Source organism: Lactuca saligna, chromosome 4 (genome assembly GCF_052625555.1).
Source record: "Lactuca saligna cultivar CGN05327 chromosome 4, ASM5262555v1, whole genome shotgun sequence".
Classification (NCBI taxonomy): domain Eukaryota; kingdom Viridiplantae; phylum Streptophyta; class Magnoliopsida; order Asterales; family Asteraceae; genus Lactuca; species Lactuca saligna.
The window spans coordinates 136,996,881-137,021,365 of NC_136420.1; the positions used below are offsets into that span (position 1 = coordinate 136,996,881).

The following is a 24,485-nucleotide window of genomic DNA, read 5'->3' on the forward strand; positions in this document are numbered from 1 at the left end:
AACACCACCAAGTGAAGCCCAAATGGCAGAACATCAAAGGGTAGTGGAAACTTGGAACACAAATGAATATAATTGCAGAAATTATATTCTGAACGCCCTGGATGATTCTCTCTATGATGTCTACTCTACCATGACTACTGCAAGAGAGATATAGGAATCACTGGAAAAGAAAGACAAAACAGAAGTGGCATGTTCCAAGAAATTCGTGATTGGAAAGTTCATGAATTTCAAGATGATGGATACCAAATCTGTCCTCAAACAAGTGGAGAAAATTTAAATCATTGCACATGATCTTAAAGTTGAAGGTATGGGTATAAAATCTAACTTTCTTGTTGGTTCAATCATTGAAAAACTTCCTCCTTCTTGGAAGAATTTCAAATTATATCTTAAGCACTTAACTGATGACATGAGTTTTGAGCAACTTGTGTTGAGAATTCGTGTGGAAGAAGATAGTAGATTGAATGAGAAGGTAGATGCAAATTCCTTGGAACCAAGTACAAACTTTGTTGGTGAAGAAAGTACTTCAAGGACAAATCACAACAACAAGAAAGGGAAGCAAGGCTCCAAAAACTCTTCCAAAGATGGCAAAAATCATGGCCCTAACAAGAAGAATTTCAAGAAGAATTCTGTTCCATGCTATGTTTGTGGCAAAATTGGACACAAAGCCAAAGATTGCAGATTCAGGAGAGGTCAAGGAGGAAACAATGGAGGAAAAAATGGAAGAAATAATGGTGGTAATTCTGTTGGAGGAAATTCTAGTCAAACCAACATGGTTGAATTACCAAATCAATTTGTTGCTCTGATTTAAACCAACATGGTTAGCAATTGTGTGGATTGGTGGACTGATATTGGAGCCATAAGGCACATTTGAAACTTGTGAACTATGTTTTCTACAAACCAGAAAGTCTCGAATTTTGAACCAATGTTTATGGGGAATGGCTCTACTGCAAAAGTTGAAGGAAAGGGAAAAGTGAAGCTACAACTGACTTCTGAATAAGAACTTGTTTTAAGTGATGTCTTGCATGTTCCTGAAATTACTAAGAATCTTATTTCTGGTCCTATTTTAGTAACAAAGGTTTCAAACTTGTATTTGAGTCGGATAAGTTTGTTCCCACCAAGGGTGGGGTATATGTTGGAAAGGGATACCTTAGTGAGGGTCTCTTCAAAGTAAGTGTATTACCATTGTACTATGGTGTTGAAACACCAAACAATGATGTAACCAATGGTCATGCTAATGCAATAATGGGTACTAATAGCTCCTCTTCTATGTATATGCATGGTACTTCATTTTTGTGGCATTCTCGATTGGGACATATCAATTTTCGCTCTATTCAAAGAATGGAAAAACTTGGTATCTTACCAAAATGTTCATTAGATAAAAACATAAAATGTGAGGTTTGTGTAGAATCAAAATTTTCAAAACATCCTCATAAATCAGTTGAAAAATCTAATGAAATACTTGGCTTAATCCACTCTGATTTATGTGATTTTAGAGCAACACCTACAAGAGGTGGAAAAAATTATTATATTTCTTTTATTGATGATTGCAGCAAGTATTTTTATATTTATTTGTTAAATACCAAGGCTGAAGCCTTGAATTCTTTTAAGAATTACAAGGCTGAAGTTGAAAATCAACTTGACAAAAAGATCGAAATTCTAAGGTCTGATCGAGGAGGAGAATATGAATCCAAATACTTTGCTGAATTTTGTTGTTTAAATGGTATTATACATCAAACAACTGCTCCATATACTCCTCAACAAAACGGAGTGGCAGAAAGGAAGAATAGAACACTGAAAAACATGATTAATTTAATGTTAATTACTTCTAGAGCACCACATAATCTGTGGGGGAGAATCATGTCTTGCAGCAAATTCAATACTTAATAGAATTCCTCATAAAAAGAGTGATAAATCACCCTATCATCAATGGAAAGGGAGGTTACCCTCTTATAAAAGGATGAAAATGTGGGGTTGCCTTGCTAAGGTACAAGTACCTCTTCCTAAGAGGACTAAACTTGGACCAAAAACCATATATTGCATCTATCTTGGCCCTGCCATGAATAGTGCAGCCTATAGGTTTCTTGTGTTTAAGTCACATGTTGATGATATCCATAACTAAAGCATCATGGAATCAGCAGAGGCTGAATTCTTTGAAAATATTTTTCCTTTTTAAGGATAAAGGGAAAGAGGTTACCTGCTCTAGGAAAAGACCTCTAGATGATGGTCTAAATGATACCATTCCAGACAAAGGTTTACAATCAAATGAAGAGTGTTCTTCTAAGGCTCAAGAAGAGAACTTAGAGCCCAGAAGAAGCAAACGGGGCAAAATTGCCAAAGATTTTGGACCTGATTACATGACCTTTGTAGTGAATAATGAAGTCCAAACATATAAGGAAGCTATGGACTCCTATGAAGCTCCTTATTGGAAAGAGGCAATCAAAAGTGAGATTGACTCCATTGTGCAAAATAACACTTGGAAATTGGTAGATTTGCCACCTGGGTAAAAACCAATTGGGCACAAATGGATATTCAAGAAGAAGTTTAGACCTGACGGTACCATTGAGAAGTACAAAGCTCGTTTAGTAGCTAAAGGGTATCGTCAAAAAGAGGGTCAAGACTTCTTTGACACCTATTCACTTGTTACAAGAATTACATCAATTCGCACATTAGTAGCAATTGCAGCCATTCACAATTTGGAAATACACCAAATGGATGTGTAAACTGCCTTCTTGTATGGTGAACTAGATGAAGAGATATATATGAATAAACCTGAAGGGTTTGTGGTTAAAGGTCAAGAAAACAAAGTCTATAAGTTAGTTAGATCACTTTATGGACTAAAACAGGCTACAAAGCAATGGCATGAGATGTTTGAAAACACATTACTCTTTAATGAATTTAGAATAAATGAATGCGATAAATATGTTTATGTCAAACAATACAAGAATGCTTGTGTCATCATATGCTTGTATATGGATGATATGCTTATAATGGGTACTAATTTGGATGTGATCAATCAAACCAAGAAAATGCTACACCCTTCCTTCTCCATGTAAGACTTGGGAGTAGTAGATGTGATCCTTGGTGTAAGAGTTCAAAGAATACCAGATGGTTATACTCTTACTCAATCCCATTATATTGAAAGTGTACTCAAGAAGTTTGGACACTATGATGACAAGTCGGTTGTCACCCCATTTGATGCTTCTAGTCATCTAAAGAAGAATAAAGGTGATAGTGTACCCCAGTTAGAATATACTCAAGTTCTTGGTAGCTTAATGTATATTATGAGTTGTACAAGACCGGACTTAGCATATAGTGTAAGTGGATTGAGCGGCTACTCCCATAATCCTGGGAAAGATCATTGGTATGCATTACTGAGAGTGCTTAGATATTTAAAGCATATAATGAATTCTGGATTGCATTACACAAGATATCCTCCTGTTCTTGAAGGGTATTGTGATGCAAATTGGATTTCCAATACATCAGAGGCAAAATCCACAAGTGGATATGTGTTCACTCTTGGTGGAGCTGCTATCTCTTGGAAATCATCTAAGCAAACTATGAATACTCGTTCTAAAATGGAAGTAGAGTTTGTTGCTTTAGACAAAGATGCTGAAGAAGCTGAATGGCTTGAAAGCTTCCCATAAGGTATTCCTCTGTGGCCTTAACCTGTTACTAGCATTGGCATACATTGTGATAGTATGGCTGCTCTTACTAGAGCACAAAGTCATATATACAATGGCAAGTCAAGACACATTAGGCGCAAACATATTACAATAAGAGACTTGCTGAAGAATGGAATCATTTCCACTAGTTACATAAAGTCAAAGGAAAATATAGTCGATCCCTTGACAAAAGGCCTTAGTAGAGAGCAAGTTCTCTTCACATCGAGGGGAATAGGCTTAAAGCCAACACAATGAGTCACCACTTGATGGAAACCTAACCTAGCGACATTGGAGATCCCATGGTCTAGGTTCAATAGGACAACTAGTTGGGGAAGACTCAAAGAAGAACTAACACAAAGGTATGCTCACTCCTATGATATTTCTTTTGTGTTTTTCCATTGATGATATAGGGATGATTTCTTTATTCTTAATAATGTTGATAGCTTTTATAGTGGAATAATTATGGATTGTTCCAGATTAGCATTACCTATATGAGATGGATGTGAGGTCGCATCTTTAGGAGCCAATATGGCTAAGCTCTCTAAAATTCTCATGAAGGAAGGATCATTCACGACCGAAATGAACACAATGGTAGGAAGTGATCTATTCTTAGATATGATATGTGTGATACTTATTGTTTTATTCTACTATAAAAAGTGGTTAGTTCAAGACTCTAGTTCACTACCCAGAAAGTAGATCCAAGTAGCAGTCACTATAAAAGGTTCATGTTTTACAACAACTATTCAGATGCATATCATATCTAACTTCCCTTATTTGAATATCAAAGTTCACTTATTTTCCATTCCAATGTGGGGTATTCTTGGAGTTTGAATAGAAAATGTGGGGTATTGTTGGAACTTTGCTTTACAATGTGGGACTTATCCCACATTGGTGGAAGAGAAAACCTTTTCCCACCTTATATGTCTTGTCCCACTCATTTAATTAAACGGGTCAAGTAATGGGTTAAGCATATTGGGCTTGGGTTGTGGTGTTGGATTAGCCTAATTGGACTCAAAATAGGCTAATATCAAGAGAATATTTAATGGTCAAAAGATGGGCCTTAGGCCTTGGGTCTTCCTAATTAATAAAATAATTTTTAATTCCTAAATTAATTTTTATTCTTTATTTTTATTAAATTCGTAATTACTGAATGACATGTTTTGACAGTTTCCAAATGTCATAACTAATACCTATAAATTTGTGTTTTTATTCATCCGTAAGGGGTTACATAAATCATTTTTACACCATAAATTCTCTTTTAAGTTCGTTCTTCCTGAAGATAAAGGGAACATACAAATTTTGTCAGATTCATGATCACTTCTTGGATTGATTGTTCTATCCTCTTGACGGATCCCTACCAGGGAAATTTCTGTTTTAGGACACTACATAGAAGGCCTCAATCTGTACAATTTCCTGATTATATTTCATGTGTAATCATAATACAAGTATGTTTTCTGTATATTGATTCTTGTATTTTATATATATATATATATATATATATATATATATATATATATATATATATATATATATATATATATATATATATATATATATATATATATATATATTTGAATTTTGTTTGTTTTATTTCAATTAGATTTGTTGATTGTATACTTCTGTCATAACAATCTAAGACAAAAATAAAAAAATAGAAGAATGGATCAACAATCCATCATCAAAACACATGTGGAAAAGACTGAGAAACTCAAAGGCTTAGATTTTCGGAGATGGCAACAGAAGATGTTGTTTTATCTAACAAATCTTCATGTTTCCAATGTTCTCACTGCTGATTGTCCCTCTCCTCCTACTAGTATAACCACTGCAGAAGGAAAAACACCACCTAGTGAAGCCTAAATGGCAGAACATCAAAGGGTAGTGGAAACTTGGAACACAAATGAATATAATTGCAGAAATTATATTCTGAATGCCTTGGATGATTCTCTCTATGATATCTACTCTACCATGACTACTGCAAGAGAGATATAGGAATCACTGGAAAAGAAAGACAAAACAGAAGTGGCATGTTCCAAGAAATTCATGATTGGAAAGTTCATGAATTTCAAGATGGTTGATACCAAATCTGTCCTCAAACAAGTGGAGGAAATTTAAGTCATTGCACATGATCTTGAAGTTGAAGGTATAGGTATAAACTCTAAATTTATTGTTGGTTCAATCATTGAAAAACTTCCTCCTTCTTAGAAGAATTTCAAATTATATCTTAAGCACTTAACTAATGACAAGAGTTTTGAGCAACTTGTGTTGAGAATTCGTGTGGAAGAAGATAGTAGATTGAATGAGAAGGTAGATGCAAATTCCTTGGAACCAAGTACAAACTTTGTTGGAGAAGCAAGTACTTCAAGGACAAAGCACAACAACAAGAAAGGAAAGCAAGGCTCCAAAAAATCTTCCAAAGATGGCAAAAATCATGGCCCTAACAAGAAGAATTTCAAGAAGAATTCTGGTTCATGCTATGTTTGTGGCAAAATTAGACACAAGGCCAAATATTGCAGATTTAGGAGGGGTTAAGGAGGAAACAATGGTGGTAATACTGGTGGAGGAAATTCTGGTTAAACCAACATGGTTGAATCACCAAATTAGTTTGTTGTTGTGATTCAAACCTACATGGTTAGAAATTGGGTGGATTGGTGGATTGATAGTAGAGCCTTAAGGCACATTTCCAACTCCTGAACTATGTTTTCTACTTACCATAAAGTCTCAGATTTTGAACCAATGTTTATTGGGAATGGCTCTACTGCAAAAGTTGAAGGAAAGGGAAAAGTGAAGCTACAACTGACTTCTGAAAAAGAACTTGTTTTAAGTGATGTCTTGCATGTTCCTGAAATTACTAAGAATCTGATTTCTTGTCCTATTTTAGTAACAAATGTTTCAAACTTGTATTTGAGTCTGATAAGTTTGTTCCCACCAAGGGTGGGGTGTATGTTTGAAAGGGATACCTTAGTGAGGGTCTCTTCAAAGTAAGTGTATTACCTTTGTACTATGGTGTTGAAACACCAAACAATGATGTAACCAATAGTCATGCTAATGCAATAATGGGCACTAATAGCTCCTCTTCTATGTATATGCATGGTACTTCATTTTTGTGGCATTCTCGATTGGGACATGTCAATTTTCGCTCTATTCAAAGAATGGAAAAACTTGGTATGTTACCAAAATGTTCATTAGATAAAAACATAAAATGTGAGGTTTGTGTAGAATCAAAATTTTCAAAACATCCTCATAAATCAGTTGAAAAATCTAATGAAATACTTGGCTTAATCCACTATGATTTATGTGATTTTAGAGCAACACCTAAAAGAGGAGGAAAAAATTATTATATTTCTTTTATTGATGATTGCAGCGAGTATTGTTATATTTATTTGTTAAATACCAATGATGAAGCCTTGAATTCTTTTAAGAATTACAAGGCTGATGTTGAAAATCAACTTGACAAAAAGATCAAAATTCTAAGGTCTGATCGAGGAGGAGAACACGTATCCAAAGTGTTGAATCATAAAAGTGACCCTCTTGAACTCAGCTACCGCAACCATCTCTCTATCGCAACGGTTCAGCACCCGCAGCCAATCCAGCACCTGGAGTCAGTTCTTCATCAACAACCGCAATCAGTCTTTTGCTACCGCAGTCTACTTATCTAGATTACTTATTGTCTTTTATGTAATACATTCTATTATCCAGTATGCCTTGCATGGTTGCTTATAGAGTTGTAGTCTAGAATAATTCAGAGTCTATAAATAGAGACTTATTCTCTTGTATTAACTACCTCTACACTTAAGTCTTTGAAAGAACACTTCCCCATTCCCCAAATTTTACACAAGGGTGAGACATAACATAAAAAAACCATTAAAATTTCTTATTTTAAGTTGAATTATTGATTGAATGATTGATTGATTTAAGGAGGGAACAATGCCAATGGACAAGAAGTCAAAGTTTCTTGAATCTGGATATGAGAAGATGATTGACTTTTAAATATGTTTAGACTGATGTAATCTTTTTATATTTTCATGGTAAAGAAGTGGTTGAATCTATCTTCTTTGAATATCATGTATAATCCTACTTTTATATAATTCATATGTATTTTTACCTTTTCGTCATTTATGGATTGTATATTATGGGTTTTTCTAAATTTGAGAATAGTTTATGCTTGTCATTTACGTTTTAGTCATTTATGTATTTTATATATGTGATAGTATGTGTTTTTATCTTTTTGTCATTTATATATTTATATGCTAATTACTTAAATGGATTAAATGTAATAAATAGCAACCAAAATTAGTGACGACTTTTTATGGTCACTAATTTGGTAAACCAGTGATCACTTTTTATGGTCACTGATCGGACAAAACAGTGACGATTTTTATTGGCCAGTGATTAGAGAGAACCGTGACGACCATAATGATTAGTGACAACATTTAGTGACGAAATGAGTTGTCATAGATTTAGGGACCAAAATATTTTAGTCACTATTTAGTGACCAAAATATTTTAGTCACTATTTAGTGACCAATTCTATATATTTTAGTCACTAATCAACTTTTGTGATGGACCTATAGTGACGGAATGTGACCACCAGAAGTTTGGTCACTAAATCACTTAGTGACGACTACTTCCATTGTTAGTGACCATTTTTTTCGTCACTAATTGACCTTTTTTTTTTTTAGTGGATTACACTTTAGGTTTGATATTTATTTAACCTTATTAACTAATTTATAATCATTATTAAAAAGAAATTGAAAAGTCATGGAAGTTTCAAATGAATGTGGTGAAAGAAAAAATGCATGAGACTTTCAAATGAATGTGAAATGCTTCATTTATAATATAATATAATATGATATTTACACAAATTATATCTATTCATTAAGTAATTACAACTTATTAAAGAAACAACTTGAAACAGAAATACATATGATACTTATTAAAGAACCGATTTGAAAGAGACATACATATGATCCAAGATACATAAGATAAATGTGGTGACACCTTTATTCACACAACTCAATTAATTTCGCAATAAGATTTAATGGGGAACTCAGATTTCATCCCTTCACTGGTGATTCGATAATAGAGGTACTTGTAATGATCAAAATCCTTAAACCGTTGTGGGTGGTCTTCATCAATGAGTTTTTGTGGTATCTGTATGTTCAGACCCTTAATAAAAGTAAATTGCCCTAACGAATATCGCTCTTGGTTTCCCTGCATGATAACTCTATGATACGGTGCATGAATTCTTCCATTTGACCATGCCTAAGTGAATGAAAATACATTAAATGTCACATATATACAATATATAACATTGATGAATAGTTAATCAACATATTGCTACCTACCATACAAACGTCACCTGCCAGGACTATGAACGATGAAGGCAAAGGATCAACTTCGATCCACTGTCCTTCCTTAGTCTTTATCTGCAGACCCTTTACTTGTTGGTCATGAAGAATTTTCATAAAACTAATATCAGTGTGAGGAAGAATGCCTAGAGGATTTCCCTCATCCTCTTTAGGGCATAAGTACTTAATGAATCGAAGATTTTGAGCTGAGGACCCAAGGAGCCTCTCACATTGTTCTTCTATTCCATAGCTTTTTTCTATCATCCGCATCACTATCTGATATAGTTCTTCTACAGCTTTGGAGAACATCAAAGCACGTTTACTGAAAAATGAGTGTTGAATTAAACGAACTTTATTTTTGCTAGATGTAACTGAATTTAAGACGTAAAATAAGAAACCATACCCAAAACTTTCGTTTCCACAAGGCCACATGAGTTTCGTGAAGAATTCAACTCCTTCTGTAGTTGTTGCGTTCTCAATGCCTAAGCTTTCGAAAAGAGGCATGGAGGGAATTTGCCCAGTGTAACCATGATATGGTGTGTCTATAGTGTTTAGGAGTTTAACTTCGGTAGGAAGATCAAATAGGTCTCGTGATGCAAGGAAAATCGCGTCGTCAAGTTCCTGAGACACACCGTCGTACTTGGCTATGAAAACCCCGTGTTTTTCAAGCGCATGCATAGCTTCATTGCATGTTGTGATCCATGAACTTGAGTTAGGAGTTAGGTTTTTCAACGAAAAGTCGATAACGGATAGCTTCGGTGGTGTCATCTCTTTTCAAATCTTGGATATCTTTTACGATGTATTTTTCTGTCTTTAGATTTATTTGGTTTCTATAGTTGGAAAACAAATTTTATGTCTTTATATCTATTTGGTTTATATAGTTGGAAAACAGATTTTATGTATGTCCCATATTCTATGCGTTCTCATTATTTTACAATACACGTTTTTCTTTGAGGAAACGGTACGCACATTTTAAGTTATGGAAATTAATTAATGCACGTAGAGATTATTTTTAGCGATATAATTATGAAAGAAAGTCATCACTAAAACGAGATTTTTACCAATAATAAATCAAATCCATTATTAATTTACCAAATGGCCCTTATCGTCTTCCCATCCCTTTTATCGTCATCACCAGTCTACTTCTTACTCGTCGCATCTCTATCCACAGGCGATCTCCACCTGCCAATCTCCGACTTTGTCTTCCTTAATTTTCCTATTCGTTTCTACCAGCGACCACCTCTTGCTATCTCCGATCGACACCTTCTCATCTTCTTTCCATCTCATAAATATCTCACTATATATCTCCAGCAACCACAAGATACAAAAAACTTAATATTATTTGGGTTTCATAAAATCACGACACTTAGGAAAAGGTATCTACACAGGGCAGTTTGGATTATAACAGAGTTGTGGATGTGATGTGTGGATCCACTACTTTCTTTGCTTCAATTTGATGGCAGGTGGGTGAAAAGAGTTAGTGAATAGAAGTTGATGGTGATGATGATAAAGATCGATGATAGTGGATGCTTGGTAATGGTGTATGATGGCGATGGGGATGATGGTTGCGTGTGATGAAAAGGGTAATGGGTTTTTGGATGTTAATGGTGAAGATGTGGCTGGAATAAGGGGATAATGGGTGGACTGATAATTCGTAGTCAGCTATGTGATGTATGCATGCTAAAATTTAAGGTTCCTGATGCAGAAGCTGTACAAGAAGCTCTTCTTCTCAATCTGAGCTTCATGGTCGCCGGTTGATGGTGAGACGAAAATGTCTTGCGTAGATTAGCAACGTTTTTTCATTCACATGTTGAAGAACCAAAATGATACGTGGACATGATGACTAGGCTATTGAGAATATGCTCTTCAAAGGTCTGGTAGCATCCTACTCATATGAAGAAATTTTGATTTTTTTTATAATAGAAGTATCACAATTAATTCGATTTGGCCAATGGAGGTCTGATCACGATAAATTGGACCTGAAATTTGACTCATTTTGCTGTTTACCACCTCCTTTTGCCGGTTGGTTACACGGTTCTCACATTCTAAACAAGACCTTAAACTTATGATCATTGTAAATTAGATCTTGAATCTTTGAAGAAAATTTAGAATTTATTTTATTAAAAAAGTAAACTCGGTTTTTTTTTTTTTTTTTTTTTTTTTTTTTTTTTGTTTTGTTTTTTTAGTCAAAACTAAACTTGATTTTAAATTTTTTTCGTATTTCATTTTTTTTGTATTGGGTTTATTTATTTATTTGTTTTTCGTTTATTCGTGTTATTTTAATCAATTTGATAATTTTTCTTTGATATTTTTCAATAGTGTAAAGTGTTATTTTCATTTTTTTTGTATTGGGTTTATTTATTTTTTTGATATTTTACAATTTTTGACATTTGAGTTTTTTTTTTATTCTAATTTTTTATAAGTTTTGTTATTTATGGTTTTTCTATTGTTTTTTATTTTGATTCGAACAAATGAAAAAGTTATAAGCTCAAAAGAATAAAAAAGTATCAAGAAAAAAGTTATGAGAATTACAAATATAAATATACTAGCGCTGAAATATGTAATTTACTCAATTTTACCTAGGTTTAATATAAAGAATTGTTAAATAAGGTTATACATGATAATAACCATAATATATGTCTTACTTGTATAAATTGTTTGTTATAAAATTATAATAAATAGACTTACATATAAATACATATAAAAATTTACTATTTTTATGTTAACTTAATGTGAAAATGAATAAATAAAAAACAAAAAACATAAAAGAACATAAAAAAAAGTAAAAATTATAACCAAGTTTAGTTTTGAAAAAAAAAACCCCTTAAAACCAAGTTTAGTTTTAATAATTAAAAAAAAAAAAACCAGAGTTTCATTTTCAAATTTAGCATAATCACAAGTTTAATGTCTAATTTAGAATGTCATATAGGCAAAGGAACCGGATAAGTGGCTACATGAGGTTGTAACATGCAAAACAAGTCAAAATTCAACTTTAGGGTCCAATTTTGCTTGATGTCAGTTGATAAATCAAGTTATTGTTGAGACTTTGATAGTTAAAAAAGTCAAAGCACTTTACTTTTTAAGCATTCTACTTTTGATGTTGAGACCAATTTAAGGCATTACATACCATTTTTAGCATTCTACGTTCAGATTCATTTTAGAGTATGATGTGTTAATAAGGAAAATGTTGAAAGTATAATGTTGTAATTGAAAGAAATGATACAAAATAAAATGAATATTTTATCATTCAAGACAACAATTCAGAAGTTCCAACCAGTGGCAAATCTAGAACAACAACCTACGTGAGTCACTATTTAACTGAAGCCGATAGAAATTACATAGCTAAAAAATACTAGTAATTGATCGATTCATATAATCAATTTTTTTTAAAGATATTACAATTGTACCCGAAGAGGTCTAATATTTTGATATATGCCCACAATCATATCATTATTAATACTATCTAAAACATCTTTTTCAATCTATGACACCAAACTATCCACTATGTTGGGAAACAAAAACAGTCAAATAAAACTATATGGATTTCATGATTGATAGAATCAAAGACAATCCATATTAAAACATATCACATGAAGTGATGATAAGTACCACACAAAGCCTATTGTGAAGAAGTCAAAATAGATGTTCTTATAATTGCACCAAGATTAGAGATTATTATGTCTTAACCTTTTGATTTCATTATATTTATTCATAACTATGAAGAAGATTAGAAGAAGGGTACAACTATAGAAGGCAATCATTATCAATCACAAGTTCACAATTGAGAACCTTTAAATTTAAAACTTGATATGAAGAAGAAATCAGTGTGGATTGCTGGTCGGAACTAATGTGAATGTGAGGTTATCAACAACTAAGGGGAGGCGAACAGGTGGCCTGATTGAGTGATCGATATGGGTGACTTCGGTCTTCGGCCGTTCCTTACGATTTGTGTGATTGTGTCGTAAGTATTTGCTAGAAATGAACATGCAATTCACATTCAGTTTGTAATTTTTTTTATTTAAATTTAAAAGGTATTGGGTTAATTTTTGATGGAAAATATTTGAAATCAATTAAAAATTAGACCATTGAAATAAAAAATATAGGCTAAAAGTCCATGACAAATAAATTAAGGTGGGTCATTTATATAAATTTTAAGGTAGGTCACAATTTTTTTAACTACTTGTAACACATGTTTTATGTTTTTTGTTTAGGTGGGTCAAGTGACCCACCTTCATTTGCAATAGCCTCGCCATTGGTTCCAACCAAAAATTTTAAAAATCCAGATCTTAAAAAAAAACCAGTTCTTTTTAATTTAAATCATGCCAAACAGCCCTTAATGGTCATAAAGTCCACAAGTTTACACATTAATTTTTAATTTACCCATTTCATTTTGTTATAAATTTTCTATTAATAAAAAAAACAATTTCGTAAGTTTTAGTAGCTGACTAATAGGTTATCACCAATGTGACATGTATAGATGAGACAGAACTATTGACGTGACATATTGATTAGATCACCACATCAACACATATATTAAAAAAATTAAGCAACTAAATATGAGATTAAAACAGATTGATGTTCATATGTTTTGTAGTATTGAAGATATGTTTTCATGGTTACATGCCTCCCCCTTTTGTAATGTCAGTAAAATCAATTACTGAAGTGATTTTTTGACAATGTTATGGTCTCTATGGGGTTACAGGGATACGATTGTTTCCGATCAAAGAAGTACAAAAAGGCAGTCAGGTTTAATAATGTCGTTCCTTTTTTTTCAATTGATATAGTTACAGAAATAGAAAAGATATTCATAATTGGACTGCATGGGTTAATAATCCTATCATGTAATTGTTACTTGTTCCCTTTTTTTGCTAGTCATTTTCTAGATTCTTATTAATTTTGTTTTCATTCAAAAAAAATATTAAGAGTTTGCCATATTTGTGTAGGGTATACCGGAGGTTGTTAAAGAAATATTGATTACTCTTGGACATAGGTCATGTGCAAGGCATTTTCTTGCCAACTTTAGAAAAATATTCATTGGTAATATGTTTCAGAAAACAAGGCCTCCATCGAGCCTCTATTTAATGCAACCATGAAGGAAATCCAAAAGCTAAATCCTAAAACATTTGTATCCGTAATGGATAAGAACCCCAAGACACAGAGTAGAGCATTCTTTAAAGAAGGAAGAATATGTGATCTTGTTGAAAATGAATTATCTAAGAGATTTAACGGTGTGATCACAGATGCAAGAAAGAAAGCCAATCATCACAATGTTACAAGAATTTTGATTGTATGTCATGGAGAAGTTATTTAATTTTAAACACCAAAGGTAGTTCATGGCCTGAATTCAAACCATGTGCAACAATTACACTCCTAACGAATTGTAACACCCAATTCTAGATTTGCCTTATTAATTGGGGCTACGGCTCAATCATTAGTTGTCATGGGGATTAGAGATTTTGGAAAGGAAGGATTTAGCCCATCTCGAATGTAATTGTTATGATTCAAGTGACCATGTTTTCAATTGTGTCTTCGATAGCCAGGGGTACGACTGTAAATTGATATCTCAGACTGTTATGCAGTTTAAGCTTTATTCGGAAGGTTTTAAGGCTCGGGTGTGATGCTAGGAGTGTAGGGCTTCTCGCCACCTTTCTGTGGATATAAAGTCCCTCGGAAACAGACTTAAAATGAAGAAATTATAATACTTTGAAGTTGTTGGCAGAACTGGTCCCTAATGGAGTTTTGTGACAAAGGCAACCCATGCGTGCATATGTTTAGCTGGGTTACGCCCAACGTATTAAGTCACATGGTCGCGGGTGTGGAGAGGCGTACTCCCAGCGTACGTTCAGAGTGCCTAAAACCCTAATTCTTCTACTTGTGCCCTATATAAGCCTCATTATATCCTTCCCTAGGTCATTCAGATCAACCTCCCCCCCTTTTCACGACCATGAAATCCTAAATGACCTTGGATGCAGCTTGGCGCTTGAAAGAAAACATTAGTGTGTGTGCAAGAAGAGAAGGTGGTGTTAAAGTGTTGATCTTGGAAGACAACTTGTAGATACAGAAAGTTCTCCTATTTGTCGACCCATTGGAGGTAAAAAGCTCTGATTTTGACCTTCCATTTCATAGATCCTCTTTTGAGTTAGTTTTGGCCATTCTTAGACTTTTCTTGTTCTTTGTGAGCTAGGGTCATTTTGGGGACTCAAATTTGTAGATATGGACATTCTAAGGTCCTTTCTCTCATAAAGGTGCAAGCTTTGTGAAGTGTTTGAGTCCAAGCAAGAGTTAAGACCATCCATTAATCTCTTTTGAGCTCTAGAGTCCCATTAAGCCATGCATGCTAGTAAAGTTGCCAACTTTAGTTGAAAAGTCACCCATAGAAGTAAGACTAGAGAGTTGGGGAAAAGGATGTGATTAAGTGCTTAATAGAAGAATGAGGATTAACAGGGGAGTATGTTGGGCGTAAAAGTTGGTACAGGCAACGTACAAGTCACAAGCCCAGTACACCCCGCGTATAGCTGAGTAAGCCCCGCGTACTCATTCAGAGTGGGTTCCGCACTAACGGGCCTCGGTTTGGGCTATTCTTTGGACTTGAATACTTTGGGCCTTAGTGGGCCATTTGGAATTGAAATTTTTGACTAAAGAACCATTATTGGGCCTTTGGCTAAGGCCCATCAGAAGGGATTGAGCCTAATTGGAAGTTAGAGCCATTCATTGGGCCATTAGTGGGCTATTGGTGGACGTTTATGGATTTTGTAACTTTGGGCTTGATTGTTTTTAGACATGGGCCATTAGTGGGCCTTCAGGGATATTATAGTATGGACTTCGATGGGTCAGGGGTGAAACGGTCGTTTCACCCCAAGTATGGATTATGGATCATGGTTTGGGACCCAATTGCTAATCGGGTGATACTGTGAGATTAGGCCATTAGAATGTTGAATGTTGAACTGGACTAAATGGTTGGGCCTTATGGTAAGACCTTATAAAGGTTTGGGCCCAATTTCGAAAAATCGGCCATGTGTTGGGCTTTGACCCATAGTTGACTTTTGGTCCCTTGGATCAAGCTAAGATTGGGATAAAGCAGTCTTTTACCCTAAGCATGGACTTATGGTTATGTATTGGAACCCAATTATTAATTGGGTGTTGTTTTGATGTTGACAGTTTGGAAACCTGTCATCCATCAGTTGGGGTTGGGTCTGCGGGACTTCAACAATGTGAGGTGAGTCACCTTCCAGTAGAAGGGGTTCTAAGGCACCACATTCGACCCACTAGTAGTGTATTACAGTTGAAATGATTTTCTTTGTGATAATTGTCTAGTTTGATATTACTTGATGTGTTCTATGTGCCAGTATATTATGGGCTATGTGATAGTGGTATTAGGAGTGGAATTGTCCCCCGATCGGTTGTTAGGACCGAAGGGTAGGTAGGACACCCCAGATATGTTTGACAACATGTTTATGATATGTTTTTATGTGACGGTAGTAGGGGTGAAATAGTCCCCGTGACCGAGTGAGATAGACCGGAGGGTAGGTAGGCACCCCGGAATGGTATGACACGGGTAGTTAGCACCCTAGAATGGCTTGACACGGGTAGTCAGCACCCTAGAATGGCTTGACATGGGTAGGTCGGGCACCCTAGAATTGCCCGACAATATGTATGTTATGTGATTGTATGATATGTGGTATGATGGGGGAACTCACTAAGCTTCGTGCTTAAGGATTTCAGTTTTGGTTTAAGGTACTTCATTTTCAAAGGAAAGAAGCCGACTCAATCGCAACGCATCACACTATTGTTTTCCACACATGAGATCTTTGGGATTACACTATGATGTTGTTTTATGATAACATGTTTTGATTATTTCTACTTTGGTTTTGACATGACATGATATTATGGATGTTTTATAATATGGTTGGTTTTATAATAACGTATTTAAAAACAAAATTTTTGGCCTTGAATTTTGGGATGTTACAAGTTGGTATCAGAGCCTTGGTTTGAGGGATTCAGACATACTTTCGGGTTTGTCTGGACTCAAACTAAGGACTTGGTATAATTTTTTTTCAAAAGTAAAATAATTTTATTAAATGAAGTTTGAAATGAGAAAGGAACATTGAAAAGAACAAGGCATGTGATGCATGCAATCAGCCGAGTTCAAGTAAGTTTTCCCCAAGATACCATACATGTTGTGATATGATTATGAGAAATGCATGCTAGATTAGGGCTAAGGATGTAGGTAGGATGCCTTATATGCCTATTGTATGTGCTTGTAGACTTGCATGATAGTACTGATCAGTCAGTGATAGGATAGCCTGTTTAGGTTATGCTTGATTGTATGAGCCCTTGAATTTCATGTACAGATTCCTAATTAGAGGATAGAACAGCTTGATTGTGTTTAGGTTATGCCTGATTGTAGAAGCCCTTGAATTTCATGTATAGATTCCTGATTAGAGGATAGAACGATTTGATTGTACAGATTCCATTGTTTGAATGTTGCTTGCTTTGTGCTTTGTGGACTCTTAGTAATGTGAGCTAGCTATATTCATGAGATAGCTAGTTGACATTACTGGGAATCTTTCAGCAGTTGAAGACTGGGTGAGTTTGGGTACATAGGAAAGCCTAGGATATGTTTTAGTGGGTTAGTAGTGAGGTTTAATGAGACTTGCATGTACCTGTTTGAGGAAGTAACTTGGAGGATTCAAGAGGATTGCTGAGGAAAGTATGGATAGACGTGGAAGGTAGTAGTGGACTCGTACTACTGAAGGCACAGGGTCCATACTTAAATCGGTGAGAGTCTTGGAGAATCTAAGAAGCTTCGAGGAGGATTTCGTGACCCGGTTTGGGGATAGAGGATGTTCCACTTGTTGCAGGTTAGGCATGGGCAAGTGAGCTTGTGATTGTGACAGGGTGTCAGACCCTGAAGGATATGACATCCAGGAGTTGTAGATGCGATATTGGTTGGAGTACCTTGGGAAGAGAGGGTCGTACCAAGTGTGTATAATAGAGGGTCCCGAGAAGAGACCCATGAATTTTGATAATCCAGTGAAAGGCGAGCGAGGCTGGAGTCAGTGCAGCACGTACGAGAAAGTGCACAAGGGAGTTCGTCGGTCCAAGGGTTTAGGCTGCTACAAGGTAGCAGGGTTGTATTGGATTAGTGTCTAAGTCCACAACTATTTTGGTATGTACTTTACCCGATCATGTGCATGGTCCTTTTGGGTTGCCTTCACCATAGCAACTTGTAGGAAGAATTAAGGAGAGAAAGGATTAATTATGATTTATTAATTTATATTATGAGAATTATTTATTAAAGGAGAAATCATATTGTTTAATTAATATTAGTCAAAGAATTAATTTAGAATTAATGTTGTGGTTAAAAGAGATTAATTAAATAAAGAGGACTGATGTTGTAATTATAAGATAGTTGCAAGAATGGGCTAATGGAATCCATAGAGTGGAGTAGACGAAATTTATGGTGAAGCCTATAAGATTTCGTCCATGGCTCTAAGGAAAGGAGTCCATGGGCTGTTAGAGCCTAAACAGTCAGATTAGCGTTTCCTAAGTTCAAAACCCTAATAGCCTCACATATTTAACGACTCCTAGGGCACCAAAAACTTGGATAACTGATTCCTTAGGGTTTCTAGACGTTTTGGGTGCGTCCTCTCTTCTCCTCCTTCATCCTTATTGCTAGTGGTGTTTGTGACTCCATTAGAGGTGCAACACTTGAGGCACTAAGCTTTCTGAAGCCAATTGCAAGGAGGAATAGATTGTTATTGCTACATAACAATCAAATGTATTCTTTAAACCCTAATTCAGTTTATAATATGATAGATCTAGGGTTTATAGTGTTGGATAATTCAATTGCATGTTCATTAGACAAACTAGATCCAAAGAATTAGGGTTTGCATGTACACCATAGGATTGATGTAGTGCTCAAAACCCATTAGATGGTATTAGAGTCTAGGGTTGTTTATTAATGAATTTGATGCTTATTTGATCGAATATTTCCTGAATATCGAAAATTTTGATTTTTTGGGGCTGGACTCGCCAAGTCCATGACTGAACTTGCCGAGCTCATTGGGTACTCGACGAGTCCAGTAAAGACTCGACGAGTCAGCGAGTATGGCAATGTATTTTCTCGATTTTCTTGCTATTTTGGTTTAGGATAATTACCAAGAACGTTTTTAATTAATAAAATACAATTTTCATTGATTTTGGGTGTTTATCCTTACCAAAATAGTAGATAATTACCAATTAATCAAATTATTGTTTCCTTATAATATAGGATTTAATTATTTTAGTTATTTGATGAATTATCTTGCAAGAAATTGGATTAGGTCATAATTAGATAATTACCAATTAATTGTTAATTGCCTTATTTGAATTTTTTGATCTAGAATATTCTTGATATAGTTTTGGAAAAGTTTCAAAAACTTGCCCTCAAGTTTTGAAATTTAAAATTTGATTAAAAGTTTAATTTTGAAATATTAAATACTAAAACCCTAGTATTTTAAAAAGTCCTAATTACACCCTTATGGTTTTGTTAATTAATTAAAGTGTATAATTAAAAGAGAGTTAATAAATCCATAAAGTTTGGTTTACAATTAATTAAATTAAAAGTATAATTAATTAAATTAGTCAATATAGTATTTTAAAAGTTTAAAACACACCATATACTATATATAACATTAAAAGTCTAGTATTATATATATGTATGAGTAAACAGTCAGTCTTACCGTTAGTAGGCCTTATTCACGAAGCTGGTCTATAAGGGGTGTTTAATGAAATTTCCTATAAAATGGCGATTGAATGGGTATCCACACTTACCCACCGCACTCTTGACTATTGGAGGGTCGTTGGCCGAACGGGTAGGATAGGACATAACCTTCCATTATATGTATAGTGAAGTACAAAGTAACTAAATGCTTTTACAAATTCTCAAATCATAGTTACTTAAGGCAAAATGTGAAATTGTATTCTAATCCATGGAATTACACTTCATACTCTTGTTAAACGTTAGTGGAGCATGTGTGGTTAACCGGCACACTAATTTGGGGTTGAAATTGGTAGTGAATGGTGGCTCGATGTTTATCATAGATCAATGGAGTGTGTGTGGCTAACCGACACATTGATTAGGTATAGTAGCATTGGGTGCACCACGTGATTCGCATGGTTATTCATACCTTGTTTGTGATGCTCGACATCCTAGTCGCAAACCTGAAGGGCATAATCGAGATTTAAACATGCCATTGAAAATTTCAATGAATCTCAAAAGATCTAGGAGTTTCAATTCATTTAAAACTTCAACTTCATTTTTCATTTTTCATGGTGGAAATTGGTAAATCATCATTTACCTATCTTCAAATATTCTGCAACTATATTACGACATCCCTCTTATAGGTTGTAGAGTATTGTGTTGGATCCTAGCCATGATGTTTCATTTGGGTGTTACATCAAGGATTCTCATCAACTAACTTGAATTTTCTCCCGTTTTGTAAATGTGTGAATCTAACTATGGTCTTCCCGAATCCGATGAGATAAATTTTCATCAAGAAGATGACATTTCACTTCCTCCACCTCCTCCGATTGTTCTCCCCGACCCACAAGATCAAAAGCTTGAAAGGTTCAAGCTCATTGAAGCCCTATTAACAAAGAAACATGAGGATGGGTAACCCGTGTGTGCGTACGTCCTAGAGATGAAGTCGCACATAGACATGTTAAGAATGATTGGTGTCGAATTCTCAAGAAAGTTGGTTGTTGACTGGGTTTTTCAGTCACTTCCTGAATCGTATGGTGAGTTTGTAAGAGAGTACTATGCGATGAATTACGACGTGACCCTTATCGATTTGACATATATGCTTATTGCTGCCAAATCACGAATGATTTGGCGCACTGCTCAAGCATACTTGATTGGTCAATCGAACTCCCAAACTTCTCTGGACCCTGGCAAAATTGAATGTCCAGAAAGGACTATGTATGTGATTTTCCGATATATTGTGCTAGAGGATTCCATCTGTTTCTATTTCCATGAGAAGGGGCATTGGAAGCGAAGCTGCCCGGTCTACCTGGGAAATCTAAGAGATGGGAGAGTCAAGAGTTTTGGCTCTACTTTAGGTATGAAATCCACTATCTAACTCTGTTAAGTTCCTCTTCTATATTCTTAACATAGAATGTGATAGGATTACATTTTTGGTCTTTTGCAGGATCGAAGAAAAGAAAGGAAGCTTAAGGAAGAAGCATGCTGAATTTGATAATGAAGAAATGGATTTAAATTGCATGGATTCAATGATCGAGTTTTAGTTGCTACTTTTAGAATTAAGATAGATTGCTTAACAATATGTACTAGCATAGTTTTCTTTGATTTGCATTGTAAGGACAAAGTTTTTTCGCAATAATATGAATTTTGATTTTATCTTATTTACGTTTCCTTGCAATGAAATTATGAAAATTGGTGTTTGTTTATATTATTAGCAATATTGAATTGGATGTGATTCTTATTTTATTTATTTGTGGAAATGTCGAAAAATTGCCAAATAAGTAAAGATTCTCATCACCTAAGTTTCAATTGGATAGAAACTTGGAATCATACAACTAGTTTTGTGTGATGAATGAGAAACTTTACATTTGGGGAAATTTAAGACTAATTTATTGACAAAGAGTCAAGTGAAGGACTAAGAGATTGAGCTTGAAATGTTGTGCACTAGTCAAATCCACCACAAAGAACAATAAAAGATTCGTCATGATTTACCAAAAGCTTGGTAAGTTTGATTATACTTACAAGTTTAAGTATAAGTTTGTATCATTAGGAAGGTCTCAATGAAAGGCAAAACGAATAATAAGAATCACTTAGGCAGAAAGATAAAAGTTTCTCTTTTTTAAGAAGTTCGGAGAGTACTTTTATCAAGTTTTATGATTATCTTAATGATTAAGAACCATATCTCGATTGATCTTCTAATATACCTTAGTGCATTGTATAGCTAAGAAGAGGAATCAGAAATTGTTGATATGGTTAAAATAAAAAAGGATAATCATACTTCGTTCCAATATCAAATATTAAAGTTAAGATTGTGACATTCAGTAAACATATCTTTAGTAGGTTTATTACACTCGTCAAATGTAGATTAAGAAAGTTTCTTATTCTTGCACATTTGAAATTGATAAGTTATAATGTTGTGGATAAAACAACGATGAACTAGAACCAATTAAGTGAATTGTTAGTCTTGATAGGATTTCCAAATAACTCTTGAATATTTGTTTTTGTCAAGTAAAGTTTCTTGACAAGAGAATCATATATGTCTAGAGGTCAGTGGGAGTCTAAATGATCTTGAAAAAGTTTCAAGAACAAACCTCATCGATCCTCGCTAGCACACGACTTGGAGTTTATAACCAATCGTGTTGACATAATTGTTGTTTTCTGTAACGTTCTGATTTAAGTCAACTGTGAAATATGAGTTCTATGAGCTCTCAATTGAAGTGCATGGAAACAAGACACCCTAATAAATGGAAAGTACATTGATAGGAAGGGGTGATCTTCTTGACAACTTGGAAGACCTGGTGGGCACCCGTGCTACCATGAGGCAAGAAATCAAGATAAAACAAGTTCAATCCATAAGAGTTGAATTTGTCATGAACATCTTCTTATGATTGTTGTTTTGATAAATTCACATGGATAAGAACACATACACTATAAAATCTAAGTGTCATAAGGTTTCTCTCCGTTCGTGAGAATGATCGTGATGAGATGCTTTCACTAAGAGAGATTTTAAGGAGTTAGCGTTTGTGAAAATTTGTATTCTCTAATTCGATTATGATGACGACATCCCTTTTCATAGTTCGAATTATGAGATTTGGCAATTAGTCTGAACATTTTGGGACTTAGTAACTTGAGTTCTAGAATTATGTAGACACATATATATAAGCTATTTAAGGAAAGGTGTATGAGCTTAAGAAGCTTGATAAAGTCTTATCAAAGCATCTAGTATTAGAAATATGAATTTTGTAGAATTCAATAAGTATTGTTTTCTTGAAGTTCAAGTGTTTTTCTGAGTACATGTCAAAGCCATTGGGAGCATATGTGTTATGCTTGTATGGTAATAATCATCATGTTAGTGGTAGCATGATTATTATTTTAAGTATTGCGATTTAGCAATATTAATTATAGAAAACAAAGATTCACCTTGCAAAGTTGTAGGGGTTGAAAAGTTGTTTTGCTACAATTAAGGGATAGAATATTATACTTCATTTCAAAGTCTAAAGCTTAGATTGAGAAATGTTAATAAATTTAGTCAAGGATACATAGTGTGTTCTCAAAATTCAATTATTATTACGACATCCCTCTTCATAGTTTGAATTGTGAGAACATGGCTAACAAAATATTATGGCAGAAGACTAATAAAGTATCATGTCGTTATGTGAGACATTATGCAGCATGTCCCATATGCTTCGGGTATAGGATCAATTGCATATGCTATAATATTTGACCGTTCTAGAGCATGAAGAGGGAAAAGGGACTAGAACCAGTTTTGACTACATTAAATAAACAACTATCAAAGGACGATCCAAAGTTCGCTGAGGATTGGTCGCTTGTGAGTAGTTGGAAGTATAGTATTGGATGGACCATATCAACATTATTATGAATAGATAAGATTCTATTTAAAATGAGTTGTCATATGGTAAATGTGGAATGTTTCCATATTGGGAGTTGGAAATTTGGAATTTATGTCTAAGATTAGAAACTTTTATGCAAGAAGGATGTTCAAAGGAATGTACTTTGAGTGAGATACATCACATCTATAGAATTGTTTTGTAACAATTTCCAATAGAGCCTTCTGTAAGTCATTGGCCGGGTCTTTGTAACTTTTGTGTTGTGACTTCAAGGATGGATCTATTTCATAAAGTATGGATCATAGGTAAACATAGTGTGCATGCTTGGGACATGGGACAAATTTTGTTATAATTCAAGTAATTAGTTGATTATCCGAAACATCAAGCAATGAATAATGAGTAATCAATATGGTGATTAAATAAAAGGTGTTTTATTTATACTTAAAAGTTTGGGACCATATAGGATTAAGTATTATCATTGTCTTTCACTTTGCGTGTTTTGACTTCCAGAATAACAAGGTTATTCGAACCTCCACAGTTGATCATACGTTGGAAGTACTTATGAGGCAAGACTGTCATGAATCTGTCTGTAGATTGTCTAAAGTGTTTAGGCATAGAATAAGTTTGCTGTAGAGTTCATGAGCGCTTTGATAAGATTAAAGTATTGGATTAAACCCACGCTCACGTGAATCACTTCATGTATTTTATCACGAGTGATTGTGAGACGATAATATCTTATATTATTGAAACCAAGACATGTGAATTGCTATTTGCTGGTCGGTTACGCATTGATAATAAGTAAACGCACCAGTAACTTGGTGTTATAAAACTTATTGTTGTGTGTAATTTGATGAGTAAATGCAAGCGAGCATTTGAGTTAAATT

The 24,485-nt window shown here is 34.4% G+C and overlaps 2 protein-coding genes across 2 annotated transcripts; one reads left to right on the plus strand and one right to left on the minus strand.

Moving 5' to 3' along the window:
• Window positions 1-1,242: 1,242 nt before the first annotated feature.
• LOC145040189 (uncharacterized) lies at window positions 1,243-3,644 on the plus strand. Its single transcript, XM_078988154.1, has 6 exons — window positions 1,243-1,395; window positions 1,585-1,720; window positions 1,830-1,984; window positions 2,175-2,500; window positions 2,900-3,049; window positions 3,143-3,644. The coding sequence occupies exons 1-6, from the start codon at window positions 1,243-1,245 to the stop codon at window positions 3,642-3,644; spliced, it is 1,422 nt and encodes a 473-aa protein (XP_078844280.1).
• Window positions 3,645-8,471: 4,827 nt separating this feature from the next.
• Window positions 8,472-9,837, minus strand: LOC145042870 (putative 2-oxoglutarate-dependent dioxygenase AOP1). Its single transcript, XM_078991379.1, has 3 exons — window positions 9,413-9,837; window positions 9,007-9,331; window positions 8,472-8,923 (listed from the first exon to the last, which is right to left on the minus strand). Exons 1-3 carry the CDS (start codon window positions 9,775-9,777, stop codon window positions 8,675-8,677), a joined length of 939 nt encoding a protein of 312 aa, XP_078847505.1. The 5' UTR covers window positions 9,778-9,837; the 3' UTR covers window positions 8,472-8,674.
• Between the last annotated feature and the right edge of the window lie 14,648 nt (window positions 9,838-24,485).